This window comes from Ovis canadensis, chromosome 9, assembly GCF_042477335.2.
Source record: "Ovis canadensis isolate MfBH-ARS-UI-01 breed Bighorn chromosome 9, ARS-UI_OviCan_v2, whole genome shotgun sequence".
Taxonomy (NCBI): domain Eukaryota; kingdom Metazoa; phylum Chordata; class Mammalia; order Artiodactyla; family Bovidae; genus Ovis; species Ovis canadensis.
In genome coordinates this window covers 83,628,962-83,655,908 of record NC_091253.1, presented here as the reverse complement: position 1 = coordinate 83,655,908, position 26,947 = coordinate 83,628,962, and the positions used below count along the sequence as shown (strand labels likewise).

The 26,947-nt window shown below is 36.5% G+C and overlaps 1 protein-coding gene across 4 annotated transcripts in view; it reads left to right on the top strand.

Annotated features, from left to right (window-relative positions):
- RIMS2 (regulating synaptic membrane exocytosis 2) overlaps nucleotides 1-26,947 on the top strand; it is a 601,723-nt gene that overhangs the window by 271,172 nt on the left and 303,604 nt on the right. For all 4 annotated transcript variants that reach the window (XM_069600407.1, XM_069600406.1, XM_069600408.1 and 1 more), the window contains one exon: nucleotides 2,877-3,802. In XM_069600407.1, the coding sequence (XP_069456508.1) occupies nucleotides 2,877-3,802 (926 nt within the window). The remainder of the gene's footprint in view (nucleotides 1-2,876; nucleotides 3,803-26,947) is intronic.

Here is a 26,947-nt window from a genome sequence, read left to right as displayed (position 1 = left end):
GAGTTCACCCAGACTCACGTCCATTGAGTCAGTGATGCCATCCAGCCATCTCAACCTAGGTTGTCCCCTTCTCCTCCTGCCCCCAATCCCTCCCAGCATCAGAGTCTTTTCCAGTAAGTCAACTCTTCACATGAGGTGGCCAAACTACTGGAGTTTCAGCTTTAGCATCATTCCTTCCAAAGAAGTCCCAGGGCGGATCTCCTTCAGAATGGACTGGTTGGATCTCCTTGCAGTCCAAGGGACCATCAAGAGTCTTCTCCAACACCACAGTTCAAAAGCATCAATTCTTCGGCACTCAGCCTTCTTCACAGTCCAACTTTCATATCCACACATGACCACAGGGAAGACCATAGCCTTGACTAGACAGACCTTAGTTGGCAAAGTAATGTCTCTGCTTTTGAATATGCTATTTAGGTTGGTCATAACTTTTCTTCCAAGGAGTAAGCATCTTTTAATTTCATGGCTGCAGTCTACATGGCATTAAGTTTTTATCTAATACATACTTGTTAAAATAATATTTGAGTTAATGTGTATAATCCATATCTCTCATTTTAAAGTACATGCCCAAAGATTAAATGTCTGTAAAGGTTCGAGTAACTGGTTAATAGTAGAAGTAGGACTAAGAAACCCAGATCCCTTAACTCCAATGTTCTTTTTATGATACATTGCTCCCATACTAGAATATTTTTTCTTTATTCATATATATAAAAATAATGACAAAAATAAAATGAATTATGCATAATAGACACATAAATAGATATTATTTAAGTTAATGCTGTATAATTTGAGTGCTCTGTTTTGACTGTATATTTTAAACTGTTTAAGTCTGTTATGTAAATCACAAACCTAAAAGATTTGTGATTAAGTCCTAAATGTTTTATATGTAAATATGTAAGTGAATGTCCTTTTTTTTCTAAGTACATACACTTACTTAACCATAAAACATTTAAGGGAACAGGCCAGCTCCTTCATTTACTGTAGTACTTTTCCCTTTATGGTTCTAGGTTAGAGTCAAGCCTAGCAATGCACATGTATGAGGTTTGAAAGGTCAAAGAAATGATAAAAACCACTATTGTCAAGCAGAGTTGCTGGCAGGCAGATGGCCAGGTGTGAAAGTTTTAGTGGCTCCTGGATTAAGCTTCTGTTAGTTGACCACCCTAATGTGGTAATCAGCTGAGATAATTGGTGGCAAATTCCCGAAGACTTTTGGAATTCACTGAAATTTCCTAAGGGCCATTTTGAAAACCCTGTCCTTGGTTCTCCAGGCTGAGAACAACATTAAAGTCTCTGACCTTCATTACTTAGCAGGATCAGCAATTGTATAGTTTTGATTTCTATATTGAAACCCTGACTCTCTGGAAAACCTAGAGTGCCTTTTGTTTTTATTAACAGACTCTAACTGATACATTGACAGACTGCATTCCTGATATGGGGGATTGGTGATAGAAAAGAGATTTTTAGAGGAGAATGATATTTTGTTGCATTGGATCATTCCACATGTATCCTTTCTCTGCTCTTTCTTTTGGATCAAAAAATATTGTCTAATAAATTCTCAGCTGAGGTCTCTAGTCTTTGTCATCTTTAACTTCAACTGACCCCACCCTTTCATGTGTCCTGGCAAAATCTCTGTAACAGTTATTCTTAATGTTTTCTGACATCTGCATGATTCCAGTTCCATTGCTTCTCATGTCTTTGCCGTTATTTGAGTTTGTGCCAGAGAAGAGGACAGTATGAACATTTTGTTGACAAAGAGTTATTTGTGTGATTGCAAGGTCTACCAGCTTGAATGGTGTTAGAGGGGCAGGTTGAAAACTGAATGAAGAACTGTTTCTCTGAGGCTGTAAGGACATATTAGATACAGAGGACAGAAGTGTCAATGGAGCCAGGCTTAATTTAATGAAGATGGAGTGAACATAGCAAATCTTTCTGATTTCTTTTTGAAATGAATAAATTATCATAGTTGGTATTTATTTACATTGCTTATCTCAAGTTAGGGCAGTAAAGGGTTGGAAATATAATGATAAGATGAAGACTTAGATGAACCAGTACTAGCATGATCTAGGTAGATAATGAGTGAAAAATGACTTTTAAGAGTCAACTTTTTAGTAAAAAAATGTTGACTAAATTATTGACCAAACAACTAGAGAACAATCAGTTTAACTTCATCATGTTTTCAAGTAACTGTGAAATCAAAGTATCAGGAATAGAGAGAAAGGAAGGTGAAATTTTTCTAAGCTTCTGAATAACAATTGGGAGATAGTGTAAGGGTATTGCTACTGCTGCTGCTGCTAAGTCGTTTCAGTCATGTCTGACTCTGTGCGACCCCAGAGACGGCAGCCCACCAGGCTTCCCCATCCCTGGGATTCTCCAGGCAAGGACAATGGAGTGGGTTGCCGTTTCCTTCTGCAATGCATGAAAGTGAAAAGTGAAAGTGAAGTCGCTCAGTCGTGTCCGACTCCTAGTGACCCCATGGACTGTAGCCCACCAGGCTCCTCCATCCATGGGATTTTCCAGGCAAGAGTACTGGAGTGGGTTGCCATTGCCTTCTCCGAATGGTATTGAGCCAAGCAAAAAAGTTAGAATAAAGGCTCTTTTGCAGCAGCAAGATGAAATGTTGATTATTTGATTTGGAGGCATATATATATTCCATACAAGGTATGCCATTGAAGAAGCATATTAAAAGCACCTTTTAAATTTCCCATTTGAACTGAATAAAGTGAGTGTCAGTAAAACTTTCGTTATGGCATGACTTCAAAATTAAAAAAAGAAGCAATAGAACGATTTGAATTTATCCATCCAACCTTCCAGTGAATCAGTAAAATGTGAAATTGGTTAAATTCTGCTCTTTTTATCATTCTTTTTCTTTGGTTATTTAGGAAAAGAAGTCCATCAGTGCCCAGAGATCAGAATAGAAGATACGACCAAAGGGAAGAAAGAGAAGAATATTCACAGTATGCTACTTCGGACAGCGCAATGCCTAGATCTCCATCAGATTATGCTGATAGGAGGTCTCAACGTGAACCTCAGTTTTATGAAGAGTCTGATCATATAAATTATAGGGACTCCAACAGGAGAAGTCATAGACACTCCAAAGAATATATTGTAGATGACGAGGATGTGGAGAGCAGAGATGAATATGAAAGACAGAGGAGAGAGGAGGAATACCAGGCGCGCTATCGAAGTGATCCGAATTTGGCCCGTTATCCAGTCAAGCCACAGCCCTATGAAGAACAAATGCGGATCCATGCTGAAGTGTCACGAGCCAGGCATGAGAGAAGGCACAGTGATGTTTCTTTGGCCAATGCTGAACTGGAAGACTCCAGGATTTCTATGCTAAGGATGGAACGACCATCAAGGCAAAGATCTATATCTGAACGTAGAGCTGCCATGGAAAATCAGCGATCTTATTCAGTGGAAAGAACTCGAGAGGCTCAGGGACCAAGTTCTTATCCACAAAGGACCACAAACCATAGTCCTCCTACCCCCCGGAGGAGTCCAATACCCACTGATAGACCAGACGTGAGACGTACTGACTCACTAAGGAAACAACACCACTTAGATCCTAGTTCTGCTGTAAGGAAAACGAAACGGGAAAAAATGGAAACAATGTTAAGGAATGATTCTCTCAGTTCTGACCAGTCAGAGTCAGTGAGACCTCCACCACCAAAGCCTCATAAATCAAAGAAAGGAGGTAAAATGCGCCAAGTTTCATTGAGCAGTTCAGAGGAGGAATTAGCTTCTACACCTGAATATACCAGTTGCGATGATGTTGAGATTGAAAGTGAGAGTGTAAGTGAAAAAGGTAAGCACTATATTCTAATCATACATTTGCCTGTAATTAATAAGAGTTTTTCTTTTAGGCTGTATTTCTGAGTAGTCGTTTAATAGGTATTACAACCTTTGTTTTTAAGTTCTGTAATGGTGCTCATTATGGAAGAAAATTTGAAGTTATAAAAAGTGAATATCTTTGGTAATTAATTTTCATAGAAGAACACTCTATTGATTTTTTGAAATTAGTTTTTGTTTTGGAAAATGTTCTTGCATCACTTGATGGCAAATTTTAAAATGCCTGTTAGCTATAGTTGTAAAAATAACATCTTTTGTGTTTCCTTTTAAAAGGAACAGTATGTTTATTACAGAACATCTGAAAAATTCCCCAGTATAAAGAATTAAATACAAGCTATCCCTAGTCCTTTCTGCCAAATATAGCTATTGCTAACATTTTGTTGTATTACCTCTTCCAGTTCATATATATTTTGCATATTTACAGAATTGGTATCCTACTATATAATTTTGTATTCTGATTTTTTTCAATTGATATCATATCATTAGCTTTTCTCTAAGCCTTCAGATGTTCTTCAGAAATGTTTTAAATGACTGCATTAGTGTTCTATCATAAGGAAGTACCACAAACTAACTATCCATTTACTTGGGGTCATTGCAGTTGCTTCCAATTGCTAGTGTAAATGATATTTTAATGGCTATCTTTGTACATAATTTTTTTCCTGTTTTCTGAGTATTTCACAGATACCTATTTGTGCTTTGAATCTTTTAAGCTTTTAATTCAGATTAGCAGCCTGCTCTCCAGAAAGATTATAACACTCCATTCTCCTGTCAGTCGTGCTTGAGTTTTCAGTCTTAATGCTCCAAATTTTTGCCATTTGAATAGACCACTATCTTTTTGTCATTTTATTTTGGTTGTGAAGATGAATGTTTTGTGTGTTTATTGGTATTTGCTATATTGTTCTATGAATTGTCTGTTCTTTCCTTTTATTTCTTCTGCCCAAGATCCTATTGCATGTTAATTGGTTTTGCTCTTATTGATTGATGAGATATTTTTAAATGGTTAGAATTTTACTCATTTAGCTGTCATATATTACAAATATATTTCCCATTTTGGTGTTGAAATAGTAATTTTCTTTGGTCATTTGGAAATACTGAATTTAGTTTAGCTAACTCTTTGCATATTTCATGATTTTTTTCCATCCTTTTATCCCTAGAAACTTGTTATTCATCACCAAATCAGTTAAATATTTAACTGTATACTCCTCATGTTTTTATTATTTCATTTTTTTTAAAATGTTGACTTTTCAATCTTTCTGAAATTTGTTTTAAATAAAGTGAAAGAAAGTGTTAGTTACTCAGTCGGGTCCGACTCTTTGTGATTCCATGGACTGTAGCCCACCAGCCTCCTCTGTCCTTGGAAATTTCCAGGCAAGAATACTGGAGTGGATTACCATGCCCTTCTGCAGGTGATCTTCCTGACCCTGCGATCGAACCCAGGTCTCCTGCTTTGCAGGCAGATTCTTTACCATCTGAGCCACTTAGATGGTAAAATAATTGCTTAAATTGCTTAACATAATTACTTATAATTACTTAAAATAGTTACTTAGAAATATAAATGAAAATGGTTTCCAATCTGATCTGAAAACAGAAAATGTGATTTTAAAATATCTAATAAGAAATGTGAGAGGCCTACATGAAGGAAGCTATTCAACTTCACTGAGCACCATAAAGGAAGATGTGAGTAGAGATTCACTTTATGTTCCTTACTGGGAAGTCTAAACACTATAAAGATGCATGTTCTTTCCAAACGATTGTTGGGGGCAGTAACATTCTAGTCATAACCCAGTTGGTTGCTTGGAGTATCCTATTTCTAAAGTCAATCTGAAATTTGTAGAGGAGGAAAAAAAACCAGCTCTTTTTGTTTCCATCTGTGTGTCTTAGTTTCTTGTGTAAATTAGGCTGATAAAAGATTAATAAGAGAAAAACAAGTTTATTGATCATCATGTGCATTTTGCATACATATGCACACTCAGCTATAAGAAACTCAAAGAAATGTTTAGAATGTAGGTTCATATAGCATCTTAACAAAGAACAATACAGTTTTTAGAGCGATGACAGAAGAAAGGCAAGAGACTTCTTGAGTTCCTAGAGCTGCCAATTGTGGGAAGGTAAATTTGGAGGGGGAATCCAGTGGAAGATAAGGGCTAGCTAGTAAACTTTGTTACATATATTCTTCTGGAGCGATCTCTGGGCTGATACAGAGTAATGAAGTAATGTCCTTTCTGGTATAGATGGCATAGGGGAACACCTTTACAAATTTATGTCCTGCTTTTAGGCCTATGTGGAGAGGACAGGGAGCTTTCCTTATATCTGCTGCTTCTCAGTTATCTTCAGCTCAAAATAATCCTTATGCCAGAGTTGGCAAGTGAATATATGGCAAAAACCACCACAGTATTTTAAAGTAATTAGCCTCCAATTAAAAAAAAAAAAAAGAACAGGAAACAAAACAAATGAGAGACACAGAATGCATTACAAACTGAAGGGGAAGATAAAAGTTATCTCTTAGGGAAAATGAATATACAGTGAAAAAAATCAAGTTAAGAGCCTTATTTCATAGAAGTTGCATTTAAGTGATAAGTGATAGGAAAATTATGTTTATTAAAATATGAAAGTCTATAAAGAGAAGTTGTAGATCTTAATTTTATCATAGATCATATAGAAAATTTATTTCCCAGAAGATATATTACTTCCTTAGGTATATCTAATTATCATTAGTTTGGTCACATTCCATATTTGTCTGAATGTATCATAATACCTAAGGAAAATGAGTTTTGTTATCTGTAGTAGTTTGGTTTAGATTCTGTTATTTATTTATATTATTTTTTGCCAACTCAGTGCCTTTACTGTCACCACATAAAGATGGAAAAAGCAAAACGAACGCACCAGACAATTCTTGAAAGCTTTTTATATGTAATGCTCTTCTAAGGGCTTATGCTTTGTTTCAGGATTTTGGAGTATACACTTATAAATATCTCACATAAATATAAAGCTATGTATGAGTTAAACTAAAATCCTATGTAATACTGCTTAAGCATGAGAAGAAACTATACTCATTCATATCACTATTTTCTCCTAACTTAAAGTAGTAGAACACTTTTAGATAGTCTTTCTCATCTACCTAATAATTTGTTTCAGAGTATGATTTCTGCCAACATGTTCTTCCAGTGGACAATCATAATTTAATTCAGCTTTGGAGCAAGAAATTAAATAACCTTTTCCCATTTGACATTATCTCCAATATGAGGAGAAATTGTAGCTGTTGAGAAACTAGAATAATATGGGAAAGATTAAATTGTGTTGTATCTTGACTTTTCTTCATTAGCCTTTTTTATTATTTTTGGAAAAAGTGTCAGTGAGACTAGTAGCATTCCCATACCCAAATGTGACAACCCAAAGTATCTCCAGACATTGCCAGTTATTCCTTGTGGGATATTTGTGGGATATCCTCCATCCCTAGGCCTTCCTGTTATTCTCCTTCCCTTCTTCCTTTCAGAATCCATTGAGAGAGTCATGACTGGTATTTAAAAAAAAAAAAAAAAAAAAAAGGGAAACCAGAATAGGACAGAGTAGAAAATATCAAAGTGAATTGCACAGAGTAAAGGTAATTGATCTGTAAAGTATTATTTTAGTGTTGCATGTGTTCTTTAGGCTCACAGTGTAAAGTACATATTTTTACTGTGGATCATGGCCAAGAATGTTTCAAAGCTACTTCCTTTATTAGGATTTTGTGACTCACTTAATCATAGTATTTCCTGCCTCTTCCATCTCTTCTACCAGACCTACCTGGGGAAAGGTCTAAGAATAGTGTTCAGTGGCTAATTGATGTATTGTAGACATAATACATTTTCTTATTTGAAATATTTTAATCTTAATATTCTAATGTAATATTAAAATGTTTAATAATAAAAGATGTTTATCAGTTTTCATAATCAGTAACCAGGCAAAAAATATAATTACAATTGCAAGCCATAATGGAAACATGATTAACCTAACAAAACAAAACAATTACATACAATTTGAGGGGTCAAGCAGAGTGCTGTGATAAGTGGAAGTACATAGATGCACACGTTTTTATTTCCTCAGCCAGTCTATATCTTTTGATTGGTGCATCTAATCTATTTGAATTTAAGGTAATTATCAATATATGTTATCCTATTACTGTTTTCTTAATTGTTTTGGCTTTATTTTCTGTAGGTAGAGCTTTTCCTTCTCTTCTTTTCTGCCTAGAGAAGTTCCTTTAGCATTTATTGTAAAGCTGGTTTGGTGATGCTGATTTCCTTCAGTTTTTGCTTGTCTGGAAAGCTTTTGATTTCACCATCAAATCTGAAGGAGAGTCTTACCGGGTAGAGTATTCTTGGTTATAGGTTTTTCTCTTTCATCACTTTAAATATGTCATGCTATTATTCCCTTCTGGCTTATAGAGTTTCTGTTGAGAAATCAGCTGATAGCCTGATGGGAGTTCCCTTGTATGTTATTTGTCATTTTTCCCTTGTTGCTTTTAATATTTTATCTTTGTCTTTAATTTTTATCAGTTTGTTTATTGTGTGTCTTGGTATATTCCTCCTTGGGTTTATCCTGCTTGGGACTCTGTGCTTCTTGGACTTGGTTGATTATTTCCTTTCCTATTTTACTGAAGTTTTCAGCTAACTCTTCAAATGTTTTCTCAGGTCCTTTCTCTCTCTCTTCTGCTTCTGGGACTCCTATAATTCAAATATTCATGTGTTTAATGCTGTTCCAGAGGTCTCTCAGGCTGTCTCCATTTCTTTTCATTCTTTTTTCTATATTCTGTTCGGAGGCAGTGATTTCCACCATTCTGCCTCCCAGGTCATTTATCTGTGCTTCTCGCTATGGATGCCTTCTAGTGTAGTATTCATCACTGTTTCTTCTTTAGTTCTTGTAGATCTTTGGTAAACATTTCTTGTATCTTCTCAGTCTTTGCCTCCATTCTTTTTCTGAGATCCTGAATCATGTTCACTATCATTATTCTCAATTCTTTTTCTGGAAAGTTGACTCAATTCAGTTTAGTCACTCAGTTGTGTCTGACTCTTTGCAACCCCATGGTCTGTAGCCTGCCAAGCTTTCCTGTCCATCACCAACTCCTGGAGCTTGCTCAAACTCATGTCCATTGAGTTGGTCATGCCATCCAATCATCTCATCCTCTGTTGCCTTCTTCTGTTTTCAATCTTTCCCAGCATCAGGATTTTTTTCTAATGAGTCAGTTCTTTGCATCAGGTGCCAAAGTATTGGAGTTTCAGCTTCAGCATCAGTCCTTCCAGTGAATATTCAGGATTGATTTCTTTTATGATGGACTGGTTGGATCTTCTTGCAGTCCAAGGGGCTCTTCAGCGTCTTCTCCAATACCACAGTTCAAAAACATCACTTCTTTGTGCTCAGCATTCTTTATGGTCCACCTCTAACATTCATACATGACTACTGGAAAAACCATAGCTTTGACTATACAGACCTTTGTCGCTAAAGTAATATCTTGGAAGGTTGCCTATCTCCACTTCATTTAGTTGTTTTTCTGGGGTTTTATCTTGTTCCTTCATTTGGGTCATAACTTTCTGCTTTCATCCCCATTAATTTTCTGTAATGTGGTTTCATTTTAGTTGCTGTGGGATTGAGGTTCTTTTTGCTTCTTCTGTCTGCCCTCTGATGGAGTCTAAGGGGCTTGTGTAAGCTTCCTGAAGGGAGGGACTGGTGGTGGGGAAACTGGGTTCTACTCTGGTGGGCAGGGCCTTGCTCAGTAAAGCTTTAATCTAATTACCTGCTGATGGGTGGAGTTGAGCTCCGTCCTAGGTAGTTTTATGTCCTGAGGCAAGCCAGCCCTGGGCTCTATGGTCAGGTTAATGGCAATCTCCAAGGGTGTTTACACCACAGGGGACCTTTCTAGACAGTTGCCGGCAGTCCTCTCATCCCTGCAGCGAGCCTCTGCTGGCCCACGCCACCACAGGCAACCCTCCAACACTAGCAGGTAGTTTTGGTTCACTTTCTTGTGGAGTCACTGCTCCTTTCCTCTGAGACTTGGTGCGCACAAGGTTTTGTTTGTGCCCTCCAAGTCTGGAGTCCCTGTTTCCCCCAGTCCTGTGGAAGTGTTATAATCAAATCCCACTGGGCTTCAAGGTCAGATTCCCTGGAGATTCCTAGTCCCTTTGTCAGGTCCCCACATGGGAAGCCTGAAGTGGTTTTCCAAACCTTCACAACAGGAGAACTTCTTTGGTATTATTGTTCTCCAGTTAATGGGTCAGCCACTCGGCGGGTATGGGATTTGCTTTTTTTAAAGTTGCATGTTGTCAACCATTTGTCCAGTTGCAGAGATGTGCAGTTTGATCTTTTCTAAGATCAACTGTGGAGAGTTTAAGCTTTCCCTGTCTTCCAGGTCCTGATCTGATTGATTTTATTTGACTGTTGCAGGTCTCTTGTTTCTGTGTAAATTCTTGAGAGACTGGGGTAGTAAATGCAAGGAAAAATGCATATGGCAGTCTCCTGAGCTATAAATTGTGAAATACTTAATGTTGTTAGAATCTTTAAGGTGACACAACTGCTTCCTTTTATTTATTTTTGGGAGATGGTGTATGTAGATATGAAGGTGGGGTAATTTACAGAACAGACCAGAATAGGAGGAAGGGAAGACAGACTGCAAACCTCCAGATAGAAATATGTGTTTTAAAATATTAAAGGCAAACCCCCAAAGATACCAACTTTATATATTTACATCTGAGCTTAGATGTCAGTATCCATAGTGAAATTTACCCCCCGTATCATCTCAAGTTTCTTACAATTTTTAAGTAATTAATTTACTGTATGTCTTTATAAGGAAAAGAGACTATTGAAATGATAGGCAATATACATTAGAAATTTGAGGAAAATCTTGACTTATGGTATTTGAGACTAATTAAACATGAAGGGAATTATTAAGTATGTGAACTAAATATTTCTTTTTAATAAATTCTAGTAATGTGGAGATTTTAAAATCTTCAGTTAGCTGTTTATTAGGAACACTTTCTCACAAGTAAAATTTTTTAGATTTATTACTTTGTTTTATATTCATTTCAATCTATTGGTAAAATAACTTTATGCTAAGTAATTATTCCAATTGTAACATGAGTTTTAGAGCTTCACTATGGAATTAAAAAACTCAATCACATCAAAAGTGAAAGTGAAGTCGCTCAGTCGTGTCCGACTCTTTGCGACCCCATGGACTGTAGCCTACCAGGCTCCTCTGTCCATGGGATTTTCCAGGCAATAGTGCTAGAGTGGATTGCCATTTCCTTCTCCAAGGGATCGTCCCGACCCAGGGCTCAAACCCGGGTCTCCTCCATTGTAGACAGACACTTTACCGTCTGAGCCACCAGGGAAGTCACAGATATAGGTATAGAATTATTCTGTTATATTGTGCAGCATTATACAATTGTTTCATTGTCTTTCCTAAAAGTATACTTTTTATGAGCTGATAAATCAAGTTGCAAATACATATTATGAAGGTGATTTCAGACTTGAAATTATGTAACATAAATATAAGCTGTTTAAGAGGCTAAACTGACTCAAAGTTAATTTGTGAAGTGAATAGCCAGAAGGTAGATTTACAACTGGGATAAAGAAGAGTTTTTTATTTTTTAATAAATTGTAACATGTAAAATGTTTAAGATAGTAATTCCTTCTAGTTACAAAAATATTTTCTTGTTAATTATGGATAAAACAGTATATTAAACATTTGCCTAAAGAAAAAGGATTATGTTTAATGGAAATATATCAACTATATATATTAAGGGAAAATTTTCTTCAAATTTCAGTTTGTGGGATATTTGAGAGGGTGTTTAGCTAGTTGAATGAAAAATTAACAGCAAATTAAATTATTGACTAGTTGTTGAAATTAGTTTGGTAAATGGTAAAGGGTAACCTTTAATTTATAATGAAGTCTCTGTTAAATTGAACTAGAATATAGTAGATAGTGCCTAGATATTTCTATTTAGTATAGCTTTAAAATTTTAATGATGAAATTCATTCAATGGATAGAAAAATACAAAATTTTGGGAAAGATATTGCTCTTAACTGGTAAGAGGATATCAGAGCAAATACCCTAATGGTGTTACAAATGCTGTACAAACAAAATTTTGCTTGACTTACAAAGCATTGTAATAGCAGAAAAGTTGCATTAATTTCAATATTTTAAGAAGTATACAGTAGATTCATTCATTCATTCTTTATATCATTAAACCAAAATATATTAAATAGCAATAATTTAGAGTATTAGAGTATGAAACATGAACTATGAAAGTGTTGTTTTATCACCCTAGAATTGCAGCTTTGTGGAACAGGAGTAAGAACTTGTGATCCAAATGACTGCACTTATGCTAACTGACTCATCTAAGAAAATTGTACATTGGATTGGCTTTTGTTTTTGTTAGTGTGTGTTTGAAGCTGTCTGTTTTCCTTTGTAGGATTTATCTATAAGAAGGCCTTCTTGAGAAATTATTTGGGATATGGGTAGTTGTGTTTCAGAGCAAAAGGACAGCTCAAATTACTGCCATTCTTAACCCCATTCTTCCTTGTACTGACTCTGTCTCTTTTTGTAAAGCTTAGTGTGATTAAGATCTCTTTCAGGAGCAAATAAAGTGAGCCTGACACAATAAGCATGGAATCCTAGAGGACAAGACTGTTATTTTCTTTCAGCAGAGGATCTAATGAAATATAAGGAAAAGTTTCATTACATAGGAATCTAAGATGCTCCTGATACTTATCTTTTGCTCAAATCTTGAAATATATATTTATCTTAATTAATTCATGGAATAGATTGTTGAATTAAATAGTAAGATCTATGAAAATTGTGAACTTTAATGAATGACCAAAATGATAAGAACAAGTTATGATATATAAGGTGATATGTATGTTATGATATATAAGATGAAAAGCATCAAAAAAAAAGAAAATAGAAAGAATAAAAGGATGCTAAAACTCTAGGTTTAGAATAAATGAATATGAATGGAATATATTTCAGTCTCTTCAAACTAAATGCATTTTAGATATGATTATATTTTACAAAATAAACATATCCAGAAATATGTGTGCATGTGTGAATGTCCACACAGTGTTGAAAGAGTCAGCAGTTCAGTCGAGTTTCTTACAGATGATTGTAAAAGCCACTTTATTTCAGCATATCCTATACTATATATGTTGAGAGTTTTTTAAAGAAAAAGTTATTTCCTGTGGGACCATTTCACTTTGCTTTTTTATGAAGGATATCTAGGTTTTGACCTGAAATTTGTGCCTTGTATCCTATTCTTTGAGATACTGAAAGGGGCCTGACTCTCTAAATTTTACTGAGGAAATAGGAAATGTGTTTCGAATTGTAAACTTTATGTATTTTCTCAAAGAAGTAATGTTATTCGGAGAAGGAAATAGCACCCCACTCCAGTACTCTTGTCTGGAAAATCCCATAGAAGGAGAAGCCTGGTTGCTGCAGTCTATGGGGTCGCTGAGGGTTGGACATGACTGAGCGACTTCACTTTCACTTTTCACTTCCATGCATTGGAGAAGGACATGGCAACTCACTCCAGTGTTCTTGCCTGGAGAATCCCAGGGACAGGGGAGCCTGGTGGGCTGCAGTCTATGGGGTCATACAGAATCGGACACTACTGAAATGCCTTAGCAGCAGCAGTAATGTTATTCAGTTCAGTTCAGTCACTCAGTCATGACTGACTCTTTGCAACCCCGTGAACTGCAGCACGCCAGGCCTCCCTGTCTATCACCAACTCCTGGAGTTTACCCAAATTCATGTCCATTGAGTTGGTGATGCCATCAAATCATCTCATCCTCTGTCATCCCCTTATTCTCCTGCCCTCAATTTTTCCCAGCATCAGGGTCTTTTCCAATGAGTCAATTCTTCACATCCGGTGGCCAAAGTATTGGAGTTTCAGCTTCAGCATCGGTCCTTCCAATGAACACCCAGGACTGATCTCCTTTAGGATGGACTGGTTGGATCTTCTTGCAGTCCAAGGGACTCTCCAGAGTCTTCTCCAAAACCACAGTTCCAAAAGCATCAATTCTTTGGCTCTCAGCTTTCTTTATAGTCCAACTCTCACATCCATACATGACTACTGGAAAAACCATAGCCTTAACTAGATGGATCTTTGTTGACAAACTAATGTCTCTGCTTTTGAATATGCTGTCTAGGTTGGTCACAACTTTCCTTCCAAGGAGTAAGCATCTTTTAATTTCATGGCTGTAGTCACTATCTGCAGTGATTTTGGAGCCCCCCAAAAAAAGTCTGACACTGTTTCCACTGTTTCCCCACCTATTTGCCATGAAGTGATGGGACCAGATGCCATGATCTTCGTTTTCTGAATGTTGAGCTTTAAGCCAACTTTTTCACTCTCCTCTTTCACTTTCATCAAGAGGCTCTAGTTCCTCTTCACTTTCTGCCATAAGGATGGTGTCATCTGCATATCTGAGGTTTTTATATTTCTCCTGGCAATCATGATTCCAGCCTGTGCTTCCTCCAGCCCAGCATTTCTCATGATGTACTCTGCATATAAGTTAAATAAGCAGGGTGACAATATACAGCCTTGACATACTCCTTTTCCTATTTGGAACCAGTCTGTTGTTCCATGCCCATTCTAACTTTTACTTCCTGACCTGCATACAGGTTTTCAAGAGACAGGTCAGGTGTTCTGGTATTCCCATCTCTTTCAGAATTTTCCACAGTTTATTGTGATCCACACAGTGAAAGGCTTTGGCATAGTCAATAAAGCAGAAATAGATGTTTTTCTGGAACTCTCTTGCTTTTTCGATGATCCAGCAGATGTTGGCAATTTGATCTCTGGTTCCTCTGCCTTTTCTAAAACCAGCTTGAACATCTGGAAGTTCATGGTTCACGTATTGCTGAAGCCTGGCTTGGAGAATTTTGAGCATTACTTTACTAGTGTGTGGGATGAGTGCAATTGTGCAGTAGTTTGAGCATTCTTTGGCATTGCCTTTCTTTGGGATTGGAATGAAAATTGGCCTTTTCCAGCCCTGTGGCCACTGCTGAGTTTTCCAAATTTGCTGACCTACTGAGTGCAGCACTTTCACAGCATTATCTTTTAGAATTTGAAATAGCTCCACTGGAATTCCATCACCTCTACTAGCTTTGTTCGTAGTGATGCTTTCTAAGGCCCACTTGACTTCACATTCCAGGATGTTTGGCTCTAGGTGAGTGATCACACCATCATGATTATCTGGGTTGTGAAGATCGTTTTTGTACAGTGCTTCTGTGTATGACAATAAATTGTTATCTTTTTATTTGTTTGATTCAGCAAATTTAAGGAACCAGTTCCAGCCACTAAGCTAGGTACTTGGATCCTGTGGCATAAAAAGCATATGACTATTTTGCTTTTGTTTTAATCTGGGAAATTTTTAAAATTTCACCTTTATTTTTTTCAGAATAATTTCTTTGGAGATAGAATTCCTGGTTGACAAAATCTCTCCCCCTTTTTCAGTGCTTTGTATGTCATTGAATTTTTTTCTGGTGATAAGAGTCTTACCTTCTTTTTGGTCACTCCTGTGTCTGCATAGTCTAACTGTCAGCTAGAGATTTGAACAGAAATTTTGCTCAATATAGTCAGGCTTTCACTCTCTGCTGATCAATCTGTGTGTGTTGGGGGGGGACATATTCAGAATTCAGCCAGTTTTCAAGTCACTTGCTTGGATTTTACTTTCTACTAAAATCTCTCCAGATCTACCCAGAACTTGGTATAATTTCCTTATCAGTGTGATATGTATGGATTTTATCAAGCTTTTTTCTGTGATTGTCTTATTTCCCGGGTCTCCCTATCTGCCATTCACCTTATATACGACTGCAGTCTTAACCTAGTAAAGGTTCTGGTTGTTGTTTTATTGGGTTTACTTCTTTTAGCAGACAGAGCCACAGCTTTTTACCCCACCCCAAATCAAGCTGCAAAGCTGCTGGTAACAAAGCTGCTAATTTTCCCAGCCAGCCTTTCACTGCTAAAGCTATTCATCCTTTCTGTGTATGCATGCTCATTTGGGTTCGACTTTGAGACTCCATGGACTGTAGCCTTCCAGAGTCCTCTGTCCATGGGATTCTCCAGACAAAAATACTGAAGTGGGTTGCCATTTCTTCCTCCAATGGATCTTCCTGACCCAGAGGTCGTAACACTGTCTCTTGCATCTCCTGCATTGACCGGCGGATTCTTTACTACTAGACCACCTGGGCAAATACACTATACCAGAAGGGGGCTGTGGGGGCAACCCCAGGCGAGAAGGTAATGGGCTTCTGTTATTATCTGAAACTGTATCATTTTTTTCAGTTTTTTAATGAGCCTTTGATTTCCATAGCCATGCATTTGTTGTTTTTGACAATTTCATCCTGGTTTCTACTTGAATTTTTGTGAGGGAACTAGTTGACACTTCAAGCCACTAAGCCAGAAGTTCCCCCCATTATCATGATTTTGTGAATCTGGAATTCAGGCAGGGTTCAGCTGCATAATTTTATTCTTCATAGAGTGCTATGTGGAATAAAGTAAAAAAAGCTGTAATAATTTTTTGTATGGCAACAGATGGTATCTAGACTTACAGTGTTGATCATTTTGTAATGTATAAAAATATTAAATCCCTGAGTTGTACACCTAAAATTCATACAGTATAGCAAGTCAATTATATTTCAATAAAATACAAAATGAAATAAGATATAGGAACTTAATGTGTTAAAAAATAAAGGTGACTCATCTTGCATCCTTATTTTTTATTTAATCTTTACCAGTTAGGGAGGATATTTTCAGAGACTTCCAGTTGGCCTATAATGACAGTCCTTAATCCCACAGGCCAAGGAATCTTAGTTCTTCCAAATGCCAGATCTGTCCATTTGAGGACTGCTATAGTGACCACTGTTGTTGTTTGGTTGCTAAGTCGTGTCCAACTCATTGCAACCCCACGGGCTGTAGCCCACCAGGTTCCTCTGTCCGTGGGATTTCCCAGGCAAGAATACTGCAGTGGTTACCATCTCCTGCTTCAAGGGATCTTCCCAACACACAGATCGAACCCATGTCTCCTGCACTGGCAGCTGGTACCTCTGTTAGAACTTGATAAATTAGTAACAATACCTGTGAGGCAATAAGGGCAGGAAGATAATGGAAGAGAAATTAAACTCTGAGCAGATAAACCTCCTCCAAACCCACTGGAGTTTGAAGCAGGTATAGATCTGTAAGGATGACCTAGTTGAGGCAGGAGCCAGGAGGGCTCCCCACATAGCTGCTCCCTGGGGAGGGAACATAACTTCTTACATAAAGGACTCTGCCGTGAGCACTGAATATGCAACACTTGAGGCAGTTTGAGGAATGAGTGCAGTTCTGAGGGGTTCATATGGATAATATTCAAAAACATCCAATAAGATTTTGTTCTGAGTATTGTCTCCTTGTTTTTATGAGAGAGATATAACAATTTTAAGCATCCTGTGCTTAAATAACCTCTGGAAACTGAGGGAAACTTTTCTAGAAGCCTTGTCTGTATACTTCATATGGTTTTTTTTTTTTTTTTGCCATAATTGTTACTCACGCAGTTCCCAGTTAATCATTGACAGTAGTGTTGAAATTATCAAGATTGGCTTAAAGTTCACAGTTCTAAGGGGACAGAAAGTGATTGTTGGAGAGAGGGCCAATTATGCCTGCCAAAAGTATTTATTGTAAGGGTTATACTAGTGCAAAACTGGGGGGAAAAAAGCCAGCTCTCCAGAAATAAAGTGCTGGAGTTGCTTGGTACCAACTTGTAAGAGCCAATTGTTTGCATCTCATCCCACATGGTATTGGTAGGTCAAAACTGGCTTAAGTATTTGCCTCATGGAAATAGACAGATGTTACAAAAGAAGTCTTGTTTTCACCCTGGGAAGCAGGTTGTTAAATTTAATTACCATATCACTGAAATCTATTTGAAATTTGGATAATTATGGAGATTGTGGTAACAAAACTATCCAGGCAATAATGTAAACTTCTGTAAACAGAAGCTGAATTGAAAGTTTTGTCTGCTGTGTTAAAATGACATATGTGTGTGGAACTAGAAAGAAGTAAGGGTAAATTAAAAGTTTAGGGGAATAGTTTGTAAAAAAAAATTTTAATGTAGAATTTTAATAATAATGCTGGTTAAAATCTGATTCAAATATCTACAAATATATACAGTAATAATGCTTTTTAGGTATGCTTAATAAAAATGTTTCCTTTTCTGCTCAGTTATTAAAAACTGAAATGAATGTATTTGTGATGTTAATATTACCAAACTGCTATATTGGAATACATTCATTAGTAGTGAAAATGTATCCCATTCTTAAATAAGACAACTTTGATTTTGAATTGCAGGCCAGGCAAATATATTCAAACATAGGTAGCATGTTCTGACCATTGTTAATTTCTGTGTCATGATTGAGAAGGTTGACATTCACTTTGACAGATTTATTTTAATGAAGTAGTAAACAAAAACTAAATGCTTAGTAAATTGTTGTTTTTGTTATTCATTCGCTGAAGTCGTGTCCAACTCTTTGCAACCCCATGACCTCCTTGCTGTCCAGGGACTCTTCATATGAAATACACTTCAATATGAAAAAAATGTATTTCATGCCTGTTGTGTGCCTGTTGCTGTGCTAAGTGCTATGTGTAAGATAATACAGTATGACCTCTGCTCAAGAGATAAGCATGTAAGCAAATGAGGAATATGGTATGATATATATGAAATAATTCAATATGAGATATTGATATAATTTAGAGAAGGAAGAGATAATTCTAACTTGACTTATTATGAAGGACTTTACAAAAGAGTTTCTATGTACATTGAGTTTTGAAAGTTGAATAGAATTTTCCAGCAGAACAAAGAAGGTATTGGATGGGGACAGGTTGTCATTCTGTACATTCGACTTCACCCATTATGTCAGTAAAAACAGTTTTTATGGAGTACTTACTATTTGCTAGACATTACTTGACACTGGAGGGGGGCAAAGATGAGAAAAGCCATTTCCTTTCCTTAAGAAATTCATAAGGCTTTGAAGAGCTAGTGTGGGTGATGGATTTATTAATTATCCTTTTTTTTTTTAAATAGAGAAGCAATGTGGTATATTGGAACAGTGAGTTGAAAATACACACACCCATTTCTTTTCCAGGCTTTGCCAGCGATCCCATTGTAATCATTGAAAGGTTATTTGATTTTCTGGTCTTTTATTCCCTCTTAAAAAATAAAGGAAATAGACTCAGTGTTTTAAAAACTATGCCAGTAGAGCACCAGATTTGTGTGGTAGCATTTCCGGAACTGCTGAAGAGGATCAGAGGGCACTTGCGCGTGAGTGAGCATCTGGGATCTCAGATTATGCTCTTAGTCACTTTTGTATTTGGCAGTTCTGTTAGGAAAGAGACTCTACTGCATAAAGAAGTGTGAAAATGATGACCTGATATTTCAGTTCGTCAACTAATTTATTCAACTAATTTTTATGTTCCAGGCACTTCTACGTATGCCAGAGGCTACAACAGTTAAACAAAAAATAGGCAGATTACCTGAGGTTGAAGAGTTGCAAGAGGCCAGATCATGTAGGGCTTTGTATATCATTTCAAGAACCTTGGCTTTCATTCTAACTGAGCTGAGAAGCCAAATGATCTGATTTACCTTTTGAGGATTACTCTTGATGCTGTTTTGTAAACAGAGTTGAGAAGAGCAAAGATGAATCTAAGGAGACCAGTTAGGTGGTTAATCCAATTGCTAATGAGAGGTGATGGCTGTTCATACCATTGTGGTAATAGTGGAAGTGAAGAGAGGCAGTCAGATTTTGGATGTATTTTGGAAGTACAGGCACCAGAGTTTTCTGGTAGTTTAGAGGTGGGCTGCTGTCTATGGGGTCGCACAGAGTCGGACACGACTGAAGTGACTTAGCAGCAGCAGCAGCAGTAACCGTAAGAAAGTAAGTTACGATTACTTCAGAGATTTTTGCCTAAGCAAGTTGAAGGAAAGAGTTGCCATTAATTAACATAAGGAAATTACAGCAAACAGATTTTGGGGGATGGGCAGGGAGGATCAGCTGTCTAGTTTCCTACATATTAAATTTGATTTTCCTATTAGGTATTTAATGGAGATGGTGAATAACCTAGTATATATTCTAATCTGGAGTTAGATTTGGGGTACATACATTTGAAGATCATCAGTGTATGTGTGATGGGCTTTCCTGGTAGCTTAGCTGGTAAAGTATCCACCTGCAATGCAGATCAAACCAGGTTCAGTCCCTGGGTCAGGTCATAATGCTTTCTTTTGGTAGCTATATTTCTCTCTTTTCCTTCTTATTTAACACAGTAAGTGAGATTTATATTAATAAGATACAAGTTAAAATTATTCTAATTTAAAATGTACTCTATCACAAACTTAGTGGCTTTCAAGCTCATATTTAGCACTTTACAATTTTTGTTGTTCAGGGATCTTAGCATGGCTTCACTAAGTATTTTTCTTAGGGTCTCAAGCTCCAATCAGGTTGCTGGCTGGGCTGTGTTCCTAGAGGCTTGATGAGGGGAGAATCTAACTTCAGATTCAATGAGATTCGTTGGCAAAATTCATTTCTTGGTGACTGGATGCCACTTGAAGTTCCCAGATGGTGCCCATGGTTACTAAAGGTTGCCTGCTATTCCTTGCCATGTGGGTTTTTCATCATGACTGCTTACTTCACTGAACAGGCAAAGGGAGTCTTAGAGCAAGTTGACTTCAGACAGATATTTTACTGATATCATACGAGTGACATACTACCACTTAGCCATTCCAGCACCTTGATTAGGAGCAAGTCACAGATCTGTACAAAGACATGAGGTGGGGATTATGGGTACCACCTTAGCCTCAGTTCTCCACACTCACCCAATAGTTGTCTCTGAGGTAACTCCATGGAGCATGAAAACCATTGCCTTCAATAATATCCTCTATGTATAACTTTTTTTTTTTTTAAATTTGGGCTATTGTTCAGTCGCTCAGTCATTGTCTGACTCTTTGTGATCCCATGGACTGTGGCACACCAGGCTTCCCTGTCCTTCACCATCTCCCAGAGCTTGCTCAAATTCATGTCCATTGAGTCGGTGATGCCATCCAACCATTTCATCCTCTGTTGTCCCCTTCTCCTCCTGCCTTCAATCTTGCCTGGCATCAGAGTCTTTTCTAATGAGTTGGTTCTTCACATCAGGAGGCCAAAGTTTTTGAGCTTCAGCTTCAGCATCAGTCCTTCTAATGAATGTTCAAGATTGATTTCCTTTAGGCTTGATCTTACAGTCCAAGGGACTCTCAAAAGTCTTCTCCAACACCACAGTTCAAACGCATCCATTCTTCGATGTCAGCCTTTATGATAGGTCCAACTCTCAAACCCATACGTGACTACTGGAAAAACCATAGCTTTGACTGGATGGATCTTTGTTAGCAAAGTAATGTCTCTTACTTTTAATATGCTGTCTAGGTTTGTCAAAGCTTTTCTTCCAAGGAGCAAGCGTCTTTTAATTTTGTGGCTGCAGTCACCATCCTCAGTGATTTTGGAGCCCAAGAAAGTGAAGTCTCTCATTGTTTCCCATCTATTTGCCATGAAGTGATGGGACCAGATGCCATTATCTTTGTTTTTTGAATGTTGAGTTTTAAGCCAGCTTTTTCACTCTCCCTTTTTACCTTCTTCAAGAGGCTCTTTACTTCCTCTTCACTTTCTGCCCTAAGGGTGGTGTTATCTGCATATCTGAGGTTATTGATATTTCTCCTGGCAACCTTGATTCCAGCTTGTGTGCTTCATCCAGCCCAGCAAAATTTCATGTGGTATATTCTGCATATGAGTTAAATAAACAGGGTGAAAATATACTGCCTGGTAATATGTATAGCCTTGTAATAACTTGGGCTATTAGTCTCCCTTAATAAGGACAATTTTGCTTGAAGAACATAAGTCTTATCAGTTTTAACGGCTATCTTGGGAAAAATGACCCTCCAGGATGGTTTCAGCATTATGGATCAAAATATAGTTCTTGTAACACTTGTCCTGTGAGAGAAGTTAGTGTTCCAATTAAGTCTGCGGAAGCTGTATGTTAACATAATTCTTGTAAAGAAGCATATTGTCATTACTATAGGGAAAAATCTGCACTCAAAACATCTATTTAAATACATTTGATCCAGAGTTTTCTAAGCTTATTTGACTAAAGGACCTGTATATCACTCAAGCCTATTAACATTTACAGAAGCAGTGTTTCTTATTGGAAAATGACAAGCTGAGGAAGAAAGTAAAATAAGGAGAAGAAAAATGAGAGGAAAAATAAAAGGGCCATAGATAAATTTCCCTTTCTATTTAGAATGAAAGTTATGGTTATTTTACTTTCATAATGATGAAGATGGTTATGATATCATCAACACTGGGATGACTCTGTAATTTGCCAAGCATTTTCACAGTCATTATCTTACTTAAGCCTCTCAACAATCTGTAAGATGTCACAATTAATCTCTTTTTATACAAACGAGTAAATGAGGCCTAATGTATTATGTGACTTGCCCAAGTCATAAAATTAATAAGGAGTGGAGCCAATAGTTTAATGTAGGTTTTGTGGCTCCAACTATAAAACTCTTTCTTTTACAACATTCTGTGATTTTATAAACATGATTAAGTTAAAATGAAGATGTTGAAGACTACCTTTGTATAGTATGTGATTTAATTGAAAACATTTATTGACATAAGCAAATGAAAAACTGTGACATAAAGTAGTTTATGAACTCTTGTTTTCATGTAGTGACTGTAGGAAAAATATTACAAATAGGATATCTGAACTGTTTTTCCTCTGTGCATCAAACACACACACAACAGAAACATGTGCTGTTGGGTTAGTTTATGTTTTGCAATAGAGATATTTGAAGGAGAAAATCTTAGCATGCAATGTGAATCTTTTGATTAGTTTTCACCAGGTTTTATATTTAAATATGTTTAACTCAAACTAATAGAATCATTGACTATTGGAGTTCAGTAGGACTCAGTTCTCTTTTTAAATTTTATTTATTTTTTTATTGCACTATGCCTTTGCTGCTACACATGGTCTTTCTCTAGTTAAGGCCACTGGGGGCCGCCCTAGTTGCTGTGTGCGGGCTGCTCATTGCGCGGCTTCGCTCGATGCGGAGCGCTGACTCCAGGGCGCGTGGCCTTCAGTAGCTCCAGCTCGTGGGCTCTGATGTGCAGGCCCAGCAGTCGTGGCACCTGTGCTTTGATGCTCTGGGGCATGTATAATCTTCCTGGATCGAGCCCATGTTCCCTGCATTGGCAGGTGAGTTCTTATCCGCTGTACCGCCAGGAAAGTCCTCGTGCTCTCTTAATGTAACTTTCTAAAGCACTGATTCCTCTTCTACATCATGCTGACATGTGGCACTCCAGCTTTTCTTTAAATTCTGCCTGTGATGGAATTATCAATACCTATGAAGGCAGCAACACCTTATTTTTAACTTTTAATTTTGAAATAATTATAGATATGCAGATAGTTGCAAAGGTAGTGCATAGAGATCCCATGTGCCCTTTACCTAGTTTTCCCCAAAGGTTACATTTTATATAATGCTATTGTGCGTAGAATATCAAAGCAGGAAAGTGACATTGGAACAATGTGTTTGTATAGGTTTGTGACATCTTATCACATACATGGATTTGTGTGAGCACTACTGTTATAAAGCTACTGTACCATCACAGAGATCTTCCTTATGCTGCCCCTTTATAGTAACAACCTTCCTCCCTCCCCCTCCTAGCCCTACCCTGTGCTGACCACTAGTTCATTCTACAGTTTTATTATTTATATTATATAAATGAAATCATGTGGTATGTGATTGTTTTTTACTCAGCATATTGCTCTTGAGGTGCATCTGTGTTGTATGTATCAATAGTTTTTTCCTCTTTATTCCTAAGTAAAATTCCATGGTATAGTTATACAACAATTATTTTTTAAAATATAAATTTATTTATTTTAATTGGAGGCTAATTACTTCACAATATTGTAATGGTTCCCCCATACATTGACATGGCCATTTGCCTATTAAAGGACATTTTGCTTGTTTCCACTTTTTCACTATTACAAATAGAGATATTCTTTTTCATGAAATTTCTCTTCATATAAAGCACTTTGCCTTTTGCCTTTGAGTACAATATGATCTTAGCTGTAAGTTTTTGTTTGATGTCCTTTATTTATTTGAGCAAGTTCTCATTTCTTGTTTTCTGTTTTTCTTATTGTGATTTTTTTTCCTTCATCAATTAATAGGATCATGATTTTTCTTTAAACTTATATGACAGCTTACACTGATTTTTAATATTCAACCAGCCTTGCATGCCAGCAATAAGTCCCATGTGGTTAGAGTGTATAAATATTTTTATATATTGACATTTGCTAATATTCTGTTAAGGATTTGTCTATATTCATGAAGAGATTGGTCTGCATTTTTCTTGTTTGCCTTTTTTTTGGTTTTGTTTCTTCCTTCTGTTTTTTAATTTTGTTTTCTTTTTCTTGCTATCTATAGATTATTTGAACTTTTTTTAAAAAAATTGCATTTTAATTCATCTGTAGTATTTTTCAGTGTATTTCTTTGCAAAGAATTTTATTTAGTTGTTACTGTAGGTACTATGGGGCTTCCGTGGTGGCTCAGCTGGTAAAGAATCTGTGTATTACATATGTATAAGTTACATCCTGCTGCTGTTGACGTTTTACTAGTCAGAGAGAAAAGTGGAAGCCTTACATACTTTAATTTCTTTTGCCTTTTCCTTCTTATAATGTAATTATCTTACCTATTTCTTCTATGCATGTGGAAATGCATATCAGATGATGTATACTTCTTGTTTCAAACACCAACATAATTTGGAAAACTAAAGAGGAGGGTAGCCTATTGTATTTACCCATAGTTTTGCTTACCGTGTTCTTTATTCCTTCTTGATATTGTCAGGTTCCTTCTGATTGTTTTGTTTTAGTTTCCACAGCTTCCTTTAGCTATTCTTTTAGGGTAAGTTTGCTGGTGACACATTCTCTTTGTTTTCTTTTGTCTGAGGATGTCTTTATTTCTCATTCATTTCTGAAAGATATTTCACCATGTTTTGTATTCAGAGTTGACAATTCTTTTATTTCAACAATTGAAAAACGCTATGCCATTTCTTTCTGGCCTTGAAGGTTTCTGATGAGAAAATTTATCACTGTCTTTGGAATTGTTTTTCCCCCTTAGATAATGTGTTGTTTCTGTCTTGCTGGTTTCCAAAAAAAAAAAAAAAAAAAAAACCAGTTTGTTTTTAGTTTCTAGTTTGTTTATGATATATCTCTGCACAAATTTCTTTGCATATTTCTTGCTTGGGGACTTATGGAGTTTCTTGAATTAGTAGGTTTACATGTTTTACAGATTTGGGAAATTTTCATTCATAATTTCTTCAAATACTTTCCACCTCCATCTTTCTCCTACCCTGGAACTACGATGGCGTGAATCTTTCATTATTTTAATTATGTGATTATAAACCCTGAAGTCTCTGAGGCTCTGTTTATTTTATTTTTTACTCTACTGTTTTCTCTCTGTTTTTCAGATTATGTAATTTCTGTTCTATTTTCAAGTTCACTGTTGTTCCTCTGTCCTTTCCATTCTGCTGTTGAATCCATCCGTTTGATTTTTAAATTTCAGTCATTTTTCAAAACATTCTAAAATTTCCTCTTGGTCCTCTTGTCTTCCATGTCTTGTTCTAGAGCTAGAAAGTTAAACAATGTGTTTTTGTACTGCTTCTAAAGGAGGGACATTTTATTATCTTAGTTCTGCCCTTTGAAGCTAAATACAATAAGAATAGTAAGTGATAAGTGTTATTATCTAAATACTAGCAGTCCTGAGGATTATTTTCTATATGTTTTGCACTGATAACCTTATTTAATTCTTAAAGTAACACTAATATTTACTCATGTAAGAAATGTTTACTGATGGTGTACCATTTGTGACAATTTTTTTTTTTTAAGTCACATATTTTCAGTTTAGCTTCAAATGGTTACATGCCTGATTTCTTGGAAAAACTATTTCTGCAATTTCGGTAGTTTGCAGGCACAGGGAAAGAAGTGAGACTGCAAGCTGAATTCTCACATCTTCACATAAACCAGTCAAAAATGCTCATTTATGGCTTCTATCTTTATTCCAATTCAGAGATTTATCAGTGCTTTATTGTGGAACAATAATGTATTTTGAAAGAGTTATAAGTTTTCTGAGATTCAGATATGCTCAGGGTTTGGGGTAGCTGTAAACTCTTTAATTGTCTATTTGTGCCATGAAAAGGATTGGGAAGCACTTCTCTAGTTTACAGGCTGAAGAAAGGGTTCTTTTTCTGTACCAGTTGAGCTTTGGGCATGTTAGTACAGCTTTATCATTCTTTACAAATAAACTTCTCAAAAAAATTGTCTCCTGTTGTTCTCCAACAGTGAGATCATAATCACCTGGTGGACTGTTAAAACAAAGGCTTCAGAATTTCTTATTAAAACACCTACAGAATTTCTGATTAAATCTAGGTGCTACCCAAGAATTTGCATTTTTAACTAGTCCCTGGGCAATGTTGATTATGTTATTTTAAGGATTTTGTGAACCAGTCATCTACACAGAATTTTTCTACTCCATCTTTCTTTGATTCTTCAGTTACTTCAGTTTGGTTTCAATTTCATCCTTCTATACAGAGTGCTTTTTCTAACATCCTTCCTGATATTAATGTTGCCAAATCAAATGCATAATTTTCAGTTCCTGATCTTACCTGACATATAGAAATCATTTTATTGCTGTTTTCTCCTCCTGTTTAAGAAACTCAGTTTTTATTTGGTCTGGAGACCTCTGCCTCTGCCTCCCTCCTTTTTTTCTATCTCTGCATGGTCTTTCTCAGTCTCTCTCTTTCCTTTATCTCGAATCAAACTCTGTTAGAATTCATTCTGGGTCCTCTTCATATCTTATTTTACCCTCTCTTCCTAAATGATCTAGTTATTTCTAGATCAAATGATCTAATAATTCCCAATTTATGTCTCCAGCTCAGATTTTCCTTTTAAGCTTTATTATAATTTAACTAATTGAATTCCTGAATAACTTATAGGTATTTGGAATAATACCTAAATGCATATTT